This window comes from Phyllobates terribilis, unplaced genomic scaffold (genome assembly GCF_046119375.1).
Source record: "Phyllobates terribilis strain yellow unplaced genomic scaffold, ASM4611937v1 Scaffold_11__3_contigs__length_659146591, whole genome shotgun sequence".
NCBI classification, from domain to species: Eukaryota; Metazoa; Chordata; class Amphibia; order Anura; family Dendrobatidae; genus Phyllobates; species Phyllobates terribilis.
Window position 1 is genome coordinate 326,808,606 of NW_027362771.1, and position 19,799 is coordinate 326,828,404.

At 45.2% G+C, this 19,799-nt stretch overlaps 1 protein-coding gene across 2 annotated transcripts in view; it reads left to right on the forward strand.

Moving 5' to 3' along the window:
- LOC141166189 (TRPM8 channel-associated factor homolog) overlaps nucleotides 1–19,799 on the forward strand; it is a 186,435-nt gene that overhangs the window by 68,566 nt on the left and 98,070 nt on the right. For both annotated transcript variants that reach the window (XM_073652639.1, XM_073652640.1), the window contains exon 6: nucleotides 13,759–13,998. In XM_073652639.1, the coding sequence (XP_073508740.1) occupies nucleotides 13,759–13,998 (240 nt within the window). The remainder of the gene's footprint in view (nucleotides 1–13,758; nucleotides 13,999–19,799) is intronic.

Below are 19,799 nucleotides of genomic sequence, written 5' to 3' on the forward strand. Positions count from 1 at the left end.
CCGTGCCCTCTGCAGAAGGCCATCTAGTCTGGGATAGTGGGCTAAAAATTGCTGGACAACCAGGTTCAACACGTGAGCCATACAAGGCACGTGTGTGACATTGCCCCGGCGAAGGGCCGCACCCAGGTTTGCAGCATTGTCGCACACGGCCTTCCCTGGTTTCAGGTCCAGTGGAGACAACCATTCATGAAATTGGTTCTCCAGAGCTGACCACAATTCCTCAGCTGTGTGACTCACATTTCCCAGACATTTCAATGTAAAAACCGCCTGATGACGTTGAGCCCTACTGCCAGCATAGTAAGGAGGTGTGCAGGATCCCTTCTGTGCAGTTAGAAAGCTTGTGGCATGACCAGACAGGCTTTGGGTGCAGGTGGAAGACCGAGAGGAGGTTGAGGAGGCAGAAGCAGTGGAGGAACTTTGACATAAAGAGGATTGACGCACAACTCGTGGGGACGGCAAGACTTGGACAGCAGCCCCTTGTCCTGCTGTCACCATAGTTACCCAGTGCCCAGTCAGCGACATGTAATGCCCCTGTCCATGCCTACTCGTCCAAGTGTCTGTGGTGAAATGCACCCTGTCACACACAGAGTTTCTCAAAGAAGCGGTGATGTTGTGTGCGACATGCTGGTGGAGCGCAGGCACACCTTTCTTTGATAAGTAGTGCCAACTGGGCATCTGGTACTGGGGCACTGCGACGGACATAAGGTCTCGAAAATCCTCTGTGTCCACCAGGCGGAAAGGCAGCATTTCTGTAGCCAAGAACTTGCAGATGGTGAAATTCAACCTCTTAGCTTTCTCATGGCTAGGAGGAAATGGTCTTTTACTTGTCCACATCTGAGGGACCGAGGGCTGGCTATTGTGCTTAGACGAGGTTGATAAGGGTGTCCCCGGCAAACTGCCGGTCTGTGAGGAAGATGCAGGCGGACATGTTAGGTTGCCTTGATCCAAAGGTGGTGCTATCGATGTCGGACAGCGCTCAACACCAGCTGGTGTTACCACCTCCAAAGAAAATGATGACCTGCCAATCACGCTGGCTGTTGTGGGTAAAGAGGTGGCAGGTCTGCGCCCCAAAACAGGTGTGACTGCTGTCCCCCCAGTCACAGAGGATGAAGAGGCCGCGGATGCACAAGATATGGCAGACGGTGGTTGGCCCGGCCGGCTAGGCCGCATTGTAGCACACTGAGCTTCCCACTGCAACTTATGCTTCATGTCCATGTGCCGGTTCATGCATGAAGTACTCAAACTATGTATTTTTTGGCCTCTACTTAGCTTTTGCTGACAAATGTTACAGATAACACGAGTTGGGTCATCTTTATCGATCTGAAAAAATGCCCAGGCTATGCAAGGCTTAGCACCCATGTGACCTGAAGAGCCACCACGACTTGTGGTGAGAGGCAGAGTTGTGTTTGAGGATGCAGTTGTTGACGTGCTTCCAGTACTACGTCTCTGTCCAGGAAGGCGCAACCTGACCTCGTCGTCACTAGCATCTTCCTCCACCTCCTCTGCTGACCTCATCTCTTGGCTGACTGTGGGTTGACAGTAAGTGGGATCTCCAACCTCATCATCATCACCCTGTGCGTTATCACACCCGTCGTCCTCAGAGCCAACCTGTTCCTGCCCTGACAAAAAACTAAAGTTGTCGCTCCAATCAGGTATTTGAGTCTTATCATCGTCTTCCTCATTGTCTCCACCAACAGGAGTTACAGTTTGGGAATGAGGGTCTACATTATGGTCAGAACCTTCTGCGTCTGGTCCTGGATCCGACTCATAAAGATTCTGGGCATCAGTGCAGATCATTTCCTCGTCTGAATTCACAGAAGCGCTGGAGTCGACCTCTGATTCCCAGGCTATAGTATGAGTAAACAGCTCTGCAGACTCAACCATCTGTTCTACCTCATACTCAGACGGGCAGCTGGAGATTTGGGAGCTGTGAGGAAGCAAGTGCGATTGGGGTGACACCTTTGAGGACTGGAGTATTTGTGATGTTGAAGTTGATGTGGAGGAGAGCCCACTTAAAGGAGCACTTGATATCCGTTGAAGCACCTGCTGTTTTTGTGCCTCATCTGGAATTTGTAGCGATTGGCGTGGCCGTAAGAAAGGGATCTTATCACATTGTTCGCTAAAAGAAGTAGACATTTTAGTTTGGCTGGGAGATGGTCTTTCTTCTGCAGATGTTACTGTTGCTTTAACACCTACCCCACGGACACAACCTTTTTTCCCCTTCCCAACACGCCTATTCCCCTTTCCACCAGCAGCAGGCCTTTTTCCACTCATTTTGGTGGTTAACTAATTAACAACTCTGGAGTTGTTTGCACAAAAAAACAATGGATGGGAACCGAGCAGAGCTGAGTGGCCAAACTGTGGTATTAGGCCAAAACTATTGGCTGGGTTAGATGCAGAAAAAAATTATATTCAATTTGCAACCTGATGGAGGTCAGTATAGATGGACTAATAGAGAAAGTCCCACACACTGCTAGAAGGCCAAATATTTTTTCAGAGCTAGATGCAGAAAAAAATATATTCAGTTTGCAACCTGATGGAGGTCTGTATAGATGGATTAATAGAACAAGTCCCACACACAGCTAGAAGCCCAATATTTTTTCAGAGGTAGATGCAGAAAAAAATATATTCAGTTTGCAACCTGATGGAGGTCAGTATAGATGGACTAATACAACAAGTCCCACACACAGCTAGAAGCCCAATATTTTTTCAGAGGTAGATGCAGAAAAAAATATATTCAGTTTGCAACCTGATGGAGGTCTGTATAGATGGATTAATAGAACAAGTCCCACACACAGCTAGAAGCCCAATATTTTTTCAGAGGTAGATGCAGAAAAAAATATATTCAGTTTGCAACCTGATGGAGGTCAGTATAGATGGACTAATACAACAAGTCCCACACACAGCTAGAAGCCCAATATTTTTTCAGAGGTAGATGCAGAAAAAAATATATTCAGTTTGCAACCTGATGGAGGTCTGTATAGATGGACTAATACAACAAGTCCCACACACAGCTAGAAGCCCAATATTTTTTCAGAGGTAGATGCAGAAAAAAATATATTCAGTTTGCAACCTGATGGAGGTCAGTATAGATGGACTAATACAACAAGTCCCACACACAGCTAGAAGCCCAATATTTTTTCAGAGGTAGATGCAGAAAAAAATATATTCAGTTTGCAACCTGATGGAGGTCTGTATAGATGGATTAATAGAACAAGTCCCACACACAGCTAGAAGCCCAATATTTTTTCAGAGGTAGATGCAGAAAAAAATATATTCAGTTTGCAACCTGATGGAGGTCTGTATAGATGGATTAATAGAACAAGTCCCACACACAGCTAGAAGCCCAATATTTTTTCAGAGGTAGATGAAGAAAAAAATATATGCAGTTTGCAACCTGATGGAGGTCAGTATAGATGGACTAATACAACAAGTCCCACACACAGCTAGAAGCCCAATATTTTTTCAGAGCTAGATGCAGAAAAAAATTATATTCAATTTGCAACCTGATGGAGGTCAGTATAGATGGACTAATAGAATGATGCTATGCCCAAAAGATTTTACTTCACTAGGTGTACTAAAAAAATTGGTATTCTATACACAGGTGGTATATCTTGCAACACAGATAGGCTACTCCACTGACTAACACACTCTGCAATACGCCAAAAAGGATTAGCTTTGCTAGATTCAGCCAAATGCTGTGAAAAAAACTTGCACAGCACTGGCACAGACCTGCCTGGCAAAAACTGATAGGAACTGATGTAACCTAGTCCTGAAAAGGACTCCAATTACAATTAGTCTTTACTCCCACAATCTATCTATTTAAGAGCACAGACCTGCCTGATAAAAGTCGTAGGAAATGCTGTAACCTAGTCCTTAAAAGGACTGCAATCACAACTATTCCCTACTCCCAAGCTATCTGTAGATTTGTGCGAAAATTGGCTTGAAATTAACAAGGTATAGCGCACACAGCAACAGCGGTGCCGTCTAACACGCAGCTGCAGCAGTGAGAAAATGGTGGCGACGGGGAAAATGGCTTGGTCTTATAGGGCAAGGACATGTGACATACACTGCCAATGACACATGCCCTTGCTTGTGTGAAAAAAAGCACTTCGCTCCGTGTGTGCGCTGCTGATAGGCTGACAGATTGCACCTCCCCACTGTAAATGCGGGAAAGAGAAAAAAAAAATGGAGATCTTCATTGTTCCTGCAGAGATCCATCCCCTGCCCCTCCCCCCACCCCGCTGTACACTCAAACTGCGTATTAACATTAATTTTCATCATTACTGAGAAAAAATCCAGTTATGATTTTGGTGCACGAACAGTTATCGAACATAACCTCGAACAGCCGAATTTTTCTCAAATTGTTTGTGTTCGCCGAACGGCTCGAACACCGCCCAAAACAGCTCGAATTTGAGATTGGCGAACAGTTCGAGTAGAACAACGCTCATCTCTACTGCTCACCTTGCCCAAAACACACAAACAGACTGAGACAGGTGCAGCTGTCTTAAATCAGCCTTCCAAGACCTGGACTGGAGGTAAGTGAGCAGCTGTTCCCCCCCAGCTCTTTCAGCTGCTCGTACAACCCAGCCCTGTATTCCGGGCCCATTAAATTCCTCTCAGCACTATGTGTGCTGGAGCCTGCTTCTCTGGGTCCTACATTACCGAAGCTTGGTACTTCGGGGACACATACCTCCCGTCCACGACCTGTCCGGCAGCCACCTTACATACCCCCCCCTCTGCACAAAGCCAGGGGGCTAGGCACCTTCTGTCACCATACAATAAACACTAGACAAGGCATCAGCATTCTCATTTCCCATGTTGTTTCCCAGGCCTATGCTCTACCCGGAAACTAAAATCTTGTAGAGCCAGGAACCACCTAGTCACTCTGGCATTGTTCCTCATCTTTTCTCGCATCCACCTCAGTGGGGCATGGTCTGACACTAACCGAACCTTCTACCTAACAGCTAATACCTCAGAGTGTCTAACGCCCACTTAATGGCCAAACATTCTTTTTCTACAATGGAGTAGTTCTTCTCACAAGTGGAGAGCTTCCGACTGAGGTATATTACAAGGTGTTCTTCCCCGTTAATCTCCTGGGACAAGACTGCTCCCAGCCCGACATCCGATGCATCCATCTGGACCACAAACTCCTTGGAGAAGTTGGGTGCCACCAAGACTGGCTGTTTACAGAGGACCAGTTTCAATTCCTGGAAGGCCGCTTCTGCTTCCGGGGACCACTTGGCCATAGCCAACTTCGTCCCTTTCAGAAGATCCTGTCAGCGGGGCTGCTATCAGGGCAAAGTTAGGGACAAATCTTCGATAGTAGCCCACAATGCCAAGAAACGCCCTGACCTGCTTCTTCGAGAGGGGCTGAGGCCAGTTCAAGATCACCTCAACCTTATTTATTTGTGGTTTTATTTCCCCTCTACTAACCACATACCCTAGGTACTTGGCTTCCTCCATCCCCATGGCACATTTCTTTGGGTTGATAGTAAAGCCCGCCTTCCTTAGGGCATCAAGTATGGCTTGAACTTTGTCCAGATGACTTTCCCAGTTTGTGGGGTGCTAAGATTCGGTCCACGGCTCTCTGGAAGGTGGCCGGAGCTCCCTGTAACCCAAACAGCATCCTTCTGGTGTCGAAAAGGCTGTCTTCTCCTTGGCCTCTTTGGACAGGGGAATTTGCCAATATCCTTTGGTGAGGTCCAGAGTGGTGATGTACCGAGCGGGTCCCAGCCTTTCGATAAGCTCATCCATCCTAGGTATTGGGTAGGCGTCGAACTTCAAGACGTTGTTCAGCTTCCTATAGTCGTTGCAAAACCACCATTCCCCATCTGGTTTTGGCACTAAGACTATAGGACTGGACCATCCACTTTTGGACTCTTCAATGACTCCCAGGTTAAGCATCTGCCTCACTTCTTTTGAGATCACCGGATCCCCGATCGGGCCTCGGGGATCTGGTATGGTTTTAGATTGACGCGAACTTGAGGCTCTGTGAGAACCTGATGCTCTATGACCTGAGTGAGTCCAGGCAACTCCGAAAACAGGTCTTTATTTCACTGTAGTAACTCTTTACACTGTTGCTTTTGGGCACGTGACAGTGACTCTGCCACCTTGACCTCTTTCACATCGGCCTCAGCCTCAGCCACTAAACAGGGAGCTTCCACAGGCTCTCTATCTTGCCATGGCTTAATCAAGTTAACATGGTAAATTTGATAGGGCTTCCTCTTCCCCGGTTGGTGGATTTTATAGTTGACTTCCCCCACTTTCTCTACCACCTCATAGGGGCCCTGCCACTTGGCCATGAACTTGCTCTCTACTGTGAGCAGTAGTACAAGCACTCGATCTCCTGGGTTGAACGATCTCACCCTGGCCGACCTATTATACACCCTGGACTGTGCCTCTTGTGCCTTGAGGAGGTGCTCCCTCACAATGGGCATCACATGGGCAATCCTCTTTTGCATCTGGGCAACGTGCTCCACCACACTCTTATAAGGAGTGGTCTCAGCTTCCCAGGACTATTTCGCCACATCCAGGAGTCCTCAAGAATGTCGCAATAGAATAGTTCAAACGGCGAGAAACCTGTGGAAACTTGGGGAACTTCCCTGATGGCGAACAACAGATAAGGAAGCAGAGAGTCCCAGTCTCAGTCATCCTTTTCCACTGCTTTCCTCAACATTGCTTTCAAGGTTTTGTTAAACCTTTTGACCAGTCCGTCCGTCTGGGGATGGTACATGGAGGTTCTCAGTTGTGCAATCTGCAATGTCTTGCACAATTCCCTCATGACCTTCGACATAAATGGAGTTCCTTGGTCTGTTAGGATCTCCTTAGGCAACCTCGTTCTTGAAAACATGTGGACTAACTCCCAGGCTATACACCTGGCAGAGGAATTTCGTAGTGGTACGGCCTCCGGATACCGTGTAGCATAATCTAATACTACCAGAATATACTGATGCCCTCGGGCGGACTTGAGCAGAGGCCCCACTAGATCCATTTCTATGCGTTCGAATGGAACCTCGATGACGGGTAGGGGCACTAGGGGACTGCGGAAGTGGGCCACTGGGGAGGTTATCTTATCTGGCATGTGGGGCAGGAACGTCAATAACTCTTTATTTCTCTATAGCAACCTGGCTAGTAGAATCTCTGGAAGATCCGCTCCTGAGTATTGTCTGCACCCAAGTGACCACCCAACACATGAGAATGAGCTATGTCTAACACCCTGCATCTATAGGGCCCTGGCACCAGCAACTGTTCTATTACTTCATCCCTCGGCTTGGTTACTCTGTACAGTAAATCCCCATTCACAGCAAAATGAGGGAACTGAGTGTCAGTCCCCGGTTCCTGAGGCATCCCATTTAACACAGTAACATTTTCAAAGGCCCCTTTCAGAGTTAAATCCCTGAGTTGGGCAGTTCCAAAGTTTCCCTCGGACACCTCCAGCTCAGGGATATTGGCCTCAGGGGATGTTGCCTCATCCTCATTGCCCACAAGCACATACATGGCAAACACATCTACTATGTTCTGTGGGTAAGTTTCCTTAGTGGCGATCTGGCTGTCGTCCGAGCAACCAGGTGTCTCCGTTTTCCCCCACATTTCCCAGAATACTGCAAAATCACGTTCAATTATTATGGGATGCAATAGGTCCTTAACGACCGCCAAGTGGTGGATTAAGAGTAGCAAGGGCCCCAGGCAGTTTAGAAGGCGCGGGCCCACCCCACCCCACACACACACACACACACCTGATGTATCACATGTCACATGATCCCCTGTGATAGATCATGTGATAGTTCACGTGAAATTAATTTGGCACAATATTAATATATTAATTATAATAATTTTTTTTAGGGTGTGTGCCCACTATGCGTTTTTTAAGCATTTCCGCAGTGGCAATTCCGCTGCAAAAACGCTTAAAAAACGTTTGGTAGAAGGTCTGCCTTGTTCCCCAATGATAATCCGCATGTGCTGTGCACATGCTGCGGAAATTTCCGCTGCGGATTATTATTGCGGAGAAATCCGCAGCACTACCAATTATTTTGCGAAAGTGCTGCATTTTCGCCGCCATTGACTTGCATTGGAACGCATGGAATCCACATCACTGCATCTGTACATGTGGAATCCATGCGTTTCAATGTGCGGATGGTACCCGGGTTGGGAGAAGAGGAGACTCTCCTCCGAACCTGGGTACCATAGAACATGTAGAAAAAAGAATAAAATAAAAAATAAATATTATACTTACCTTCTGATGGCCCCCGGTGTCTTTATCCGATGCGTTGTGGCTTGCCGGCAGCTAGCGGTAGACTAAAAGACCTGTGGTGACATAATTTAGTCATGTGATGGGTCACGCGACCGCTGACGTCGGAAGGCCATCAGAAGGTAAGTATATATTTATTTTTTATTTTTTACCATTCTTTTACGGTCATATTATATATGCAGTTTGCATGGATTTTTATAGTGTGACCAAGTTGTCAAGCACTTTCCAAGTGATGCTAAAATTGCTTGGAAAGCACTTGACAACCCGCATGCGGAAATGCATGTGAAGAACGCTTCACATCCGCTTGTCCCTGGCAGGAAAAACACATGTACAATCCGCATGCATTTTTTCTGCCAGGGAGATGCAGAAACGCTCAAAAAAAATCCGGAGCATTTCTGCATCGTGGGCACATAGCCTTACATTAATTGTATGACTTAATATTGAGCACACGTAGCCATCTATACACAGCAGGAAGCCGCACGTAGCCATCTATACACAGCAGGAGGCCGCACGGTGCCATCTATACACAGCGGGAGGCCGCACGCAGTCACGCACACACACAAACATATGCAGACATATATATACATGCATAAACACATTTGAAACACAAAAATACATATAAACAGACATCACACAATGATATCTGCCTGCACACACATACTGACTCACTCACTCAATCATGCACACACACTCACACACACACACACTCACTATCCCCCGGCTCCGCTCCAGTCCTCCAGCTCCTCTCCGGTGCAGCAGTGCAGCGCGCATTGCGTGACGTCACACTAGCAGACATGGCTGCACACAGGGCCGTGTCTCCTAGCTGTGACGCGGCCGGGCCAGCACTGCACCTGTTAACTTCCCTGTGTGCTGGCCGAAGAAGAAGTAACGGCTGAGCGCCGCTGCTGGGGGAGCAGTCCGCGGGCCCCCCAGCCTCTGTCTGCCGGTATGTGCCGCGGCGCCGCACATATTATAATGAGGGCAATCTGGCCATGGACCCCCAGAGCCCCGGGCCCCCTGTAACCCCGGGGCCCTGGGCGGTAGCCCAGATTGCCCTCACTATAATCCGCCTATGTGACCGCCGCTTCATGAGATGTGGTGCCACAGTCCGTGTTTACATCCACCTGGGCCACAGGATAGTTCTTAGTGTCCCCATGGATACACCGGACACCCACCACCTTCCCAGGAACCAGTCAATGAGGGAGTGTGGTCCTTATCAGGGTCACCAAACTTCCTGAGTCCAATAGTCCAGATAATTGTACCCTGTTTACTGAGACTGAGCATGCCTGAGGGCCCTCGCCATGTTGAGGAACCACGCAGCAGGTGGGGTAGGCAAAATAGGAGCAACGCCGGCCCATGTTGCAGTCCATTGGCTTAGAATTTATGGGACACCCGGCGGCAAGATGGCCAGGGGTATGACATCTCCAACACACTATATTATGGGGTGGGACTTTGGGCAGCAACTCAGACCCCTCCTGAACTCTAGGACGCCCCCCAGGTGTGGCGCTAGCTCCCTTCTTTTGGGTGTCTGCCGCCTTTTGGGAACCCCAGTATTGAGAGGCTACGACCCCTTGTTTTCCCAACGGACTCTCAACCGCCTGGTATCTTTCCACCAACCCCACCAAATCATCAGCATTATGGGGATCTCCCTGGGCAACTCAGGATTCCACCGACTTCGGGAGAGAGTGTATAAACCTAGTCTATAACGACCTTCTCCACCATCTGTGCTGGGGAGGAAGATTCAGGTTGCAACCACTTTTGCACCAGGTGTAGGAGGTCGAGCATCTGGGACCGGGGAGGTTTGTCACTGCAATAGGCGGTGCACCCATTGCGCCCTGACAGTCAGAGTCACTCCCAAGAGTGCCAAAATCTCAGTTTTCAACTTTCGCATCCTGCAAGACCAAGTCATAATAGGCTTTCTGCGGTTCGCCTGTCAAATATGGCACCAGCACCTCCGCCCAGTGCTCTGGAGGCAATTTCTCCTGCTCTGCCACCTTCTCAAAGACCGCCAGGAACGCCTCAACATCATCACCCGGGGTCATCTTTTGTAATGCTCTTCATACCGTCTTCCTGACGTGTGAGTCATCACCTGGATCTGAGGATGTGGCGGTCGTCCTGTCACGGATCTGATCTGCCAAGATTTCCATTTGTCTTTGCTGCTGTTGGATCTGCTGCATCAGAAGTTTATTTGTTTCCTGATGCTGCTGCTGCTGGCACTGCAGGTACTGCTGCTGGTGCTGCGCTTGTTGCGCCTGCTGTGCCTGCAACAGATGTTTAAGCAGGTCCTCCATTTTGTCCGGCGACACTTGCTGGCTTATGGTCGACTTCACCCAGGACATATACGTCTTCTTGTAGCAGTCAGACTGCCGCTTGGGATCTGTGCCCGTGCTTCTAGCACCAATTGTAGGGATTTGTACTCACTGAGCCATGTTGGATGTAGGCACAGGTTCACACAGTGATGCAGTCCACGGGTTCAAACAAACTGGTAGTTTATTTAGTGTCCATACACCAGTGAGGAAAAAAGTAACAGCCTTTTCCTGGCACAAAAAGGAATAACAGAACAAAGCTCAAAATAACAAGTCCTCAGCCATTTAAACAAAGTGCCTTTCTCTGCCTCCTGCAGAGTCTAAGGAGTACATGCAAGGTCTGCTCACCTTGCCCAACACACACAGACAGATTGAGACAGGCGCAGCTGTCTTAAATCAGCCTTCCAAGACCTGGACTGAAGGTAAGTGAACAGCTGTCCCCCCCCCCCCCCCTAGCTATTTCAGCTGCTCGTAAAACCGGGCCCTGTAATCCGGGCCCATTAAATTCATCTCAGCACTATGTGTGCTGGAGCTTGCTTCTCCGGGTCCTACATCACCGAAGCTTGGTACTTCAGGGACACATACCTCCCGCCCACGACCTGTCCGGCAGCCACCTTACAGTATCTATCTAATCTATCCATATATATATAAATCTATTTATCTATCTATCCATATATGTATTATCTATTTATCTATCTATATATCTATCCATATATCTATTATCTATCTATCTATTTCCATATTTCTATCCATATATCTATTAACTATCTATCTATCTATCTATCCATATATCTATCCATATACAGTGCTGGCCAAAAGTATTGGCACCCCTGCAATTCTGTCAGATAATGCTCAGTTTCTTCCTGAAAATGATTGCAATCACAAATTCTTTGGTATTATTCTCTTCATTTAATTTGCTTGCAAGGAAAAAGCACAAAAGAGAATGAAGCAAAAATCAAATCATTGATCATTTCACACAAAACTCCAAAAATGGGCCAGACAAAAGTATTGGCACCCTCAGTGTAATACTTGGTTGCACAACCTTTAGCCAAAATAACTACGAACAACCACTTCCGGTAACCATCAATGAGTTTCTTACAATGCTCTGCTGGAATTGTAGACCATTCTTCTTTGGCAAACTGCTCCAGGTCCCTGATATTTGAAGGGTGCCTTCTCCAAACTGCCATTTTGAGATCTCTCCACAGGTGTTCTATGGGATTCAGGTCTGGACTCATTGCTGGCCACCTTAGAAGTCTCCAGTGCTTTCTCTCCAACCATTTTATAGTGCTTTTGGAAGTGCGTTTTGGGTCATTGTCCAGCTGCAAGACCTATGACCTCTGAGGGAGACCCAGCTTTCTCACACTGGGCCCTACATTATGCTGCAAAATTTGTTGGTAGTCTTCAGACTTCATAATGCCATGCACACGGTCAAGCAGTCCAGTGCCAGAGGCAGCAAAGCAACCCCAAAACATCAGGGAACCTCCGCCATGTTTGACTGTAGGGACCGTGTTCTTTTCTTTGAATGTTTTTTTTTTTTTCCTGTACACTCTATGTTGATGCTATTTCCCCAAAAGCTCTACTTTTGTCTCATCTGACCAGAGAACATTTTTCCAAAACGTTTTAGGCTTTCTCAGGTAAGTTTTGGCAAACTCCAGCCTGGCTTTTTTATGTCTCGGGGTAAGAAGTGGGGTCTTCCTGGGTATCCTACCATACAGTCCCTTTTCATTCAGACGCCGACGGATAGTACGGGTTGACACTGTTGTACCCTCGGACTGCAGGGCAACTTGAACTTGTTTGGATGTTAGTCGAGGTTCTTTATCCACCATCCGCACAATCTTGCGTTGAAGTCTCTCGTCAATTTTTCTTTTCCGTCCACATCTAGGGAGGTTAGCCACAGTGCCATGGGCTTTAAACTTCTTGATGAAACTGAGCACGGAAGACACAGGAACATTCAGGTCTTTGGAGATGGACTTGTAGCCTTGAGATTGCTCATGCTTCCTCACAATTTGGTTTCTCAAATCCTCAGTTCTTTGGTCTTATTTCTTCTCTCTATGCTCAATGTGGTACAAACAAGGACACAGGACAGAGGTTGAGTCAACTTTAATCCATGTTAACTGGCTGCAAGTGTGATTTAGTTATTGCCAACACCTGTTAGGTGCCACAGGTAAGTTACAGGTGCTGTTAATTACACGAATTAGAGCAGCATCACATGATTTTTCAAACAGTGCCAATACTTTTGTCCACCCCCTTTTTTGGTTTGGAATTGTATCCAATTTGGCTTTAGGACAATTCTTTTTGCGTTTTTTCATTGAAAACAAATTAAATGAAGATAATAATACCAAAGAATTTGTGATTGCAATCATTTTCAGGAAGAAACTGAGTATTATCTGACAGAATTGCAGGGGTGCCAATACTTTTGGCCACCACTTTATGGTATTTAATGGTTATATAATGGTTGCTGAATGGAGATGGACCTTAGGGTACAGCGTCACCTCTTACCTATGCCATTTCGCAGTTATGCTTCTTCCAAGGTGAGTATTTTCCCACGCTTGCCAATGAGTTGAACTCAATTAGCCGAACCCGAACAGTCACAGATTTGCCCATTACCACCCATAATGTCATATTCTTCCCATTTTTATCTGTGTATTATATGTGTCTGTACCTCTTCATTCATAAGGCCTGATGAAGGTACCTGTATGTTGCTGAAACACTTGGCTTTAATAACGTAACCATACCTCTATCTATGAGCCATCATCTTTCCCTCCAGTGGTTCATTGATGATAAGAAGCCTAGCTGAAAACGCTTCTTGAAACAACAGGAAGTATGCGTGTAGAAAAGTCTCAGTAGCCAGTGGGAAAATGACAAGATAACTAACTTTTTTTTAAATATAAAAAAATCGTGATTTGAAATAAAAAAAAACAATGATAATAAAAAAAGATACTTATAACAAAAAAATCTGATTTAAACAATAGGTCATTTTTTGATGATAGCTTCCCTTTAAACATACCAATATCATATAACATGAGCTGTTTACACAAAGACCTTTATTTTATTAAGAATTTTAAATATTTTTCAAGGTTAGTGATGGAGTTTGTGTTGTGACCCTGCTAGTTTCAATATTAATTATAAATGTAATTTCTGGTACCAAAAAACTTATGTTTTCAAAAATTAGAAAAATATAATTATATATTTTTTCTCCAGGCCAGACCAACCTTTCATCCTGGTTGGATACAATTCGAAACTACCCAGCTCCTTGGACTGAACTAATAGCAGAAAATATCATTTTGACTATTCCCTCTGATGCGATCCGGTCTTTGGATGATCCAGAAGCTTTATTGTCTCAGTGGGACAGCTTGATGAAAGCAGTATCTGACCTTGCTATGATTCCTGAAAAATTTCCACGTCCTGAGAGAATTGTTACAGATGTTCAAATCTCAGCCGGTAAAGTTCTTCTAGAAAACATTTAAATGAGATGTTGTAGCCTTGGTAAAGTTAGATCATTGCTATAGACATAACTATATTGGTGCACAACTTGGGGCAAGTGATGGCATTTTGCATTCGCAAAAATCAAGACACAATCATATTTTCCCACAGCAGAGGACACTGACACAGGAGGGCCACTGTACAAGAAGTGTGCTTGATCCTCTCTCCTTTCAATACCAAGCCCATTAAAGCCACAATATACATACATGTTTTGAGATGGAGCAGTTGTTAAATTGATGCATTCTCAGTCGTGCAGTTTTACATACTGCAAATCTTTATGCGACGTAGCCCTATTCAATGAGTATTCAATGAGTATACTCTGCATGTGGCATGTGTGTTCTTTTGTGCACACAATCCACCTCAATAAGTGACCTGTTGCTAAGGCATAACATTTAAAGGGGTTGTCCAGCACTTTAATATTGATGGCCAATCTTCAGTGAAAGAGACCAAATAATCTACTCAGAGGAATCAATATTTGTCAACTGGCTAACATAGTACCAAACCCTTTTTCTTTTATTTTGTCTATATATTGGAACCCACATCACTGGAGCTTCCAGACAGCTATGTTTAATCACAGTGGCGGGGCGTCTTTTAATCATAGGATATTGTGGTTAAACACTCAGGTTCTTTTACAGGAAACTGTGGTGTGATGTAAAGTTGCCTACTACACTATTCTAGACCTTTTTTGTAGGTTATACATACACTGTGTTCCAAATTATTATGCAAATAATATTTTCTCAGATTTTCCCAAATTACCTATATGAATTGCAGTCATTGTAATTTTCCAGTGAAATAACTATTAGAGTACAATTGAAAGGTTTTTGTACAAACTGCCTATGATAACAGTATATTTTTAAAAAAATAAAAAACTCAAACTGCACTCAAAATGCATGTTCCAAATTATTATGCACAGCAGAGTTTTCAACCTTTTCATTTTAATAAAGAACCAAAAATGGTCATTTTTGAAATTATAAGCATTAGCAGGTTATTACAAACTGAAATCGAACAGTTTTCAACTCAAAACTTTATTCTAGGTGATGTTACATTTGCACATAGGACCCCTTGTTCGAAAGGAGCTTCTGAACTCTCTCGTCCATTGAATTTGTCAGGTTTTGGATGGTTTCTGCTTTAATTGTTTTGCATGAGGACAGAATACACTCCCAGAGCTGTTGCTTAGATGTGAGCTGCCTCCCGCCATCATAGACACTCCTTTTGATGATGCTCCAGAGGTTCTCAATGGGGTTGAGGTCAGGGGAGCATGGGTGCCACACCATAAGTTTGTCCCCTTTTATGCCCATAGCAGTCAGAGATGCAGATGTGTTATGTGCAGCATGAGACGGGGCATTATCATGCATGAAATGATCTCGATGGTCCAGATGGATGGAGTGGAGGATGGCTGGTTGATTGACACCCCATGCAAACACGGCTACTGCGCTAACAAGGAGGAGGTGGAGTAATGTTTTGGGCTGGAATCATGGGGAGAGAGATTGTCGGCCCTTTTAGGATCCCTAAAGGGGTAAAGATGAACTCCATAATGTATGTTGAGTTTCTCAAACAGCACTTCCTTCCATGGTTCAAGAAGAAGAACCGTGCATTCCGCAGCAAGATCATTTTCATGCATGATAATGCACCGTCTCATGCTGCACATAACACATCTGCATCTCTGGCTGCTATGGGCATAAAAGGGGACAAACTTATGGTGTGGCACCCATGCTCCCCTGACCTCAACCCCATTGAGAACCTCTGGAGCATCATCAAAAGGAGTGTCTATGATGGCGGGAGGCAGTTCACATCTAAGCAACAGCTCTGGGAGGGTATTCTGCCCTCATGCAACACAATTGAAGCAGAAACCATCCAAAACCTGACAAATTCAATGGACGAGAGAGTCCAGAAGCTCCTTTCGAACAAGGGGTCCTATGTGCAAATGTAACATCACCTAGAATAAAGTTTTGAGTTGAAAACTGTTTGATTTCAGTTTGTAATAACCTGCTAATGCTTATAATTTCAAAAAGGACCATTTTTTTGTTCTTTATTAAAATGAAAAGGTTGAAAACTCTGCTGTGCATAATAATTTGGAACATGCATTTTGAGTGCAGTTTGAGTTTTTTATTTTTTAAAAAATATACTGTTATCATAGGCAGTTTGTACAAAAACCTTTCAATTGTACTCTAATAGTTATTTGACTGGAAAATTACAATGACTGCAATTCATATAGGTAATTTGGGAAAATCTGAGAAAATATTATTTGCATAATAATTTGGAACATAGTGTATTGGCCACATGGAGGACAAAAGGACATTATTTTGGCTTCTGTCTGGCAATAGGAGACTATTGACATATTTAGCGTGTATATTGGGTACTTTCCAAGCATACATGTTAAACATGGACGAAAAACATCATGCAAACGGCCTAACATTGCTCAAAATCTGGCAGCCAGGTGCAAATAGCGACACAATAAAAGCTTCCTGTAAAACCACAATCATACATGCACAAGAATACAGATAAATTTCACATACACTCATTTACACACAGAACACCACACATTAGGAATGTATACAGTTTATACGCAAACAGTGTATATACACACTAAGGGCTCACACTCAGCGTAAATAAAATTGTTCCGATGTTCCTGAAAAGTAGGACGAGTGTCATGCGAGAACAATGCAATTTTTGTCACATAGCATCCCTATGACATCCGCATAACATGCGTATGCAATATGTTTTTTTTCTTTGCAACTATTATTCTACAATCATTTACAGGACCATTTCCAGTGTTCTATGCTACAGAATGTTAATGTATGGTCATGTGCACATGTTTAGTATTTGGTCAGTATTTTATATCAGTATTTGTAAGCAAAACCAGGAGTGGAACAAATAGCATATGTGCCCACGACCCAGCGTAGCAGCGGTTTGGAAGCAGCTCACCTGCGCTGCGTCCAAACCACTGCATTATACAATACAAGCACAGTGGATGGGATTTACAGAAATCCCACGACCACTGTGCTTCTATTTACCACTGCATAAACTCACCGGCGGTGTGGCTTTAGGCATGTCAATTTCCACAATAGAATGGATAGGATGCGTTAAATCCACATGGTTCAATGAACACATGTGGACTTTACTGCGTGATTAGAAAGCAGCACTTTGGACGCAGCAAATATAAGCTGCGTCTAAAGCACATGGAAACATAACCTCAGAGGAAAAGTATAATACAAACTTGCGCTCCAATTCTGCATTTTTCACCCACTCCTGATTTTAGCTTACAAATACTGATGTAAAATACTGATCAGATACTGAACGTGTGAACGTGACTTATCTGTAAAAATTGGACAGCATATGGATGGTCCGTGTGCCATCTGCTTTTTTTCTCACACCCATTGACTTGCATTGGTGAGTGTCGTCCAATACATCCACAGCATGCTGGAATTTTTTTCTCATCCAGATTGCAGCAAAGAAAAAAAATCACAGATGAGCACTAAATCAGTGAATAACATAAGTCAGAGTGCAATCCGATTTTTTATTTATACGCAGATAAGTATGAGCCCTTATGCATATACTTACCTAAGCCGTCTCTGGAAGCAGCAGGGACCTTCACATCAATTACTGCACAGAACCCATAACCAGGAATATACAGGACCTTGAAAAAGTATTCATACCCAGTGAACTTTTCCACATTTTTTTATGTTATACCCAAAAACTTAAATGTATTTTATTGGAATTTTATGTGATATACCAACACAATGTAACAAGTATTTGTGAAGTGTAAAAGCATCTAAGGGGTAAAATTTCTCCTCGTGGAGAGTGACAAACCAGGTCTGGCATGCCAGTATGAGGAGACATAAATGCCTTGCATGCTCCTCTGGAAAATTAAATATGCAAATTGTTTCTTCAGTGAGGCTATTGGCACTAGAGTTCAAGTCCTCTTCCACTCTGAAGAGATAATTTGCATATGAAGTGTAAAGGAAATGATACATGTTTTTTTTTATTATTTTAAACGTATAAATCTGAAAATTGTGACGTGCATTTGTATTCAGCCCCCCGTAGTCTAATACCCCTGAATAAAATCCTGCCTCCAGAAGTCACATAATTAGTAAATTGAGTCCACTTGTGTGTAATTTATTCTTAGTATAACTATAGCTGTTCTGTGAAGGCATCACAGGTTTAATTGAGAATATTAGGGATCAAACAGCATCATGAAAGTCAAGGAACACACCAGACAGGTCAGGGATAAATTTGTAGAGACGAGTAAAGCAGGGTTACGTTATTAAAAAATAGCCCAAGCTCAGAACATGTCATGGAGCACTCATCCATCATATAAAACTGGAAAGAGTATGGCACAACCATCCACCTAAACTGACATTTCAAGCAAGGAGAGCACTACCGTATTTTTCGGACTATAAGACGCACCGGACCATAAGACGCACCTAGGTTTTAGAGGAGGAAAAAAAAAAATGTAAGCAAAAAATGTGTTCATGATGCACTTTTAAGGGGGAGGGGGTCTTCTGCTGACACTGGTATAGGGGTAATATCCCCCAATTCTGACAATATCCCCTATCCTGGTATATATGCTTCCCCCCTTCCTTTTATACATGGTCCCCATCCCCATTCTGGTATGCCTGGCATCCCTTCATCCTGGTATGCATGGAACCCCTCCATCCTGGTATGCATGGCACCCCTAATCCCTATCCTGGTATGCATGGCACCCCTCATCCCTGTCCTGATATGCATGGCACCCCTAATCCCTATCCTGGTATGCATGGCACCCCTAATCCCTATCCTGGTTTGCATGGCACAGCAATCCCCATCCTGGTATGCATGGCACAGCAATCCCCATCCTGGTATGCATGGCACCTCTCATCCCCATCCTGATATGCATGGCACCCCTCATCCCTATCCTGATATGCATGGCACCCCTCATCCCTGTCCTGGAATGCATGGCCCCCTCATCCCCATCCTGGTATGCATGGCACCCCTCATCCCCATCCTGGTATGCATGGCACCCCTAATCCCTATCCTGGTATGCATGGCACCCCTAATCCCTATCCTCGTATGCATGGCACCCCTAATCCCTATCCTGGTATGCATGGCACCCATCATCCTTATCCTGGTATGTATGGCCCCCTCATCTTTATCCTGTCATGTATGTCCCCCTCAGAGTTATCCTGGTATGTATGGCCCCCTCAGAGTTATCCTGGTATGTATGGCCCCCTCATCTTTATCCTGTTATGTATGGCCCCCTCAGCATTACCCTGGTATGTATGGTCACCTCATCCTTACCCCGGTATGTATGGCCCCCTCATCCGTACCCTGGTATGTATGGCCCCCTCACCCTTATCCTGGTTTGTATAATCCCCTCATCCTTACCCTGGTTTGTATGGCCCCCTCATCCATACCCTAGTATGCATTGTCCCCCTAATCCCCATCAGGCTGCGCATAAAAAAATAAATAAACACTCCTACTCACCTTTCTTCTCTCCTCCAGCGCTGCGTCCTGTCTGCCCGCACTGATCTCTCCATGTGAGTCGCGCATGGCAGTGACGCCATGCGCGACTCACATGGAGAGATCTGCTGCAGGAAGTCACTGCTCTCCACACCGGGACTGTGTGCGCGGGGAGCAGTGACTTCACTCTCCTTCATAGCCGGCACACAGTGTAGCCGTGCTGCAGTTCCTGCTGCTGCCGGTCTATCTCGTGTGCCCGCTTATTAAAGGGCATGAATATTCACCCCTCCCCACGCCCATGGGCGTGGAGAGAGGTTGAA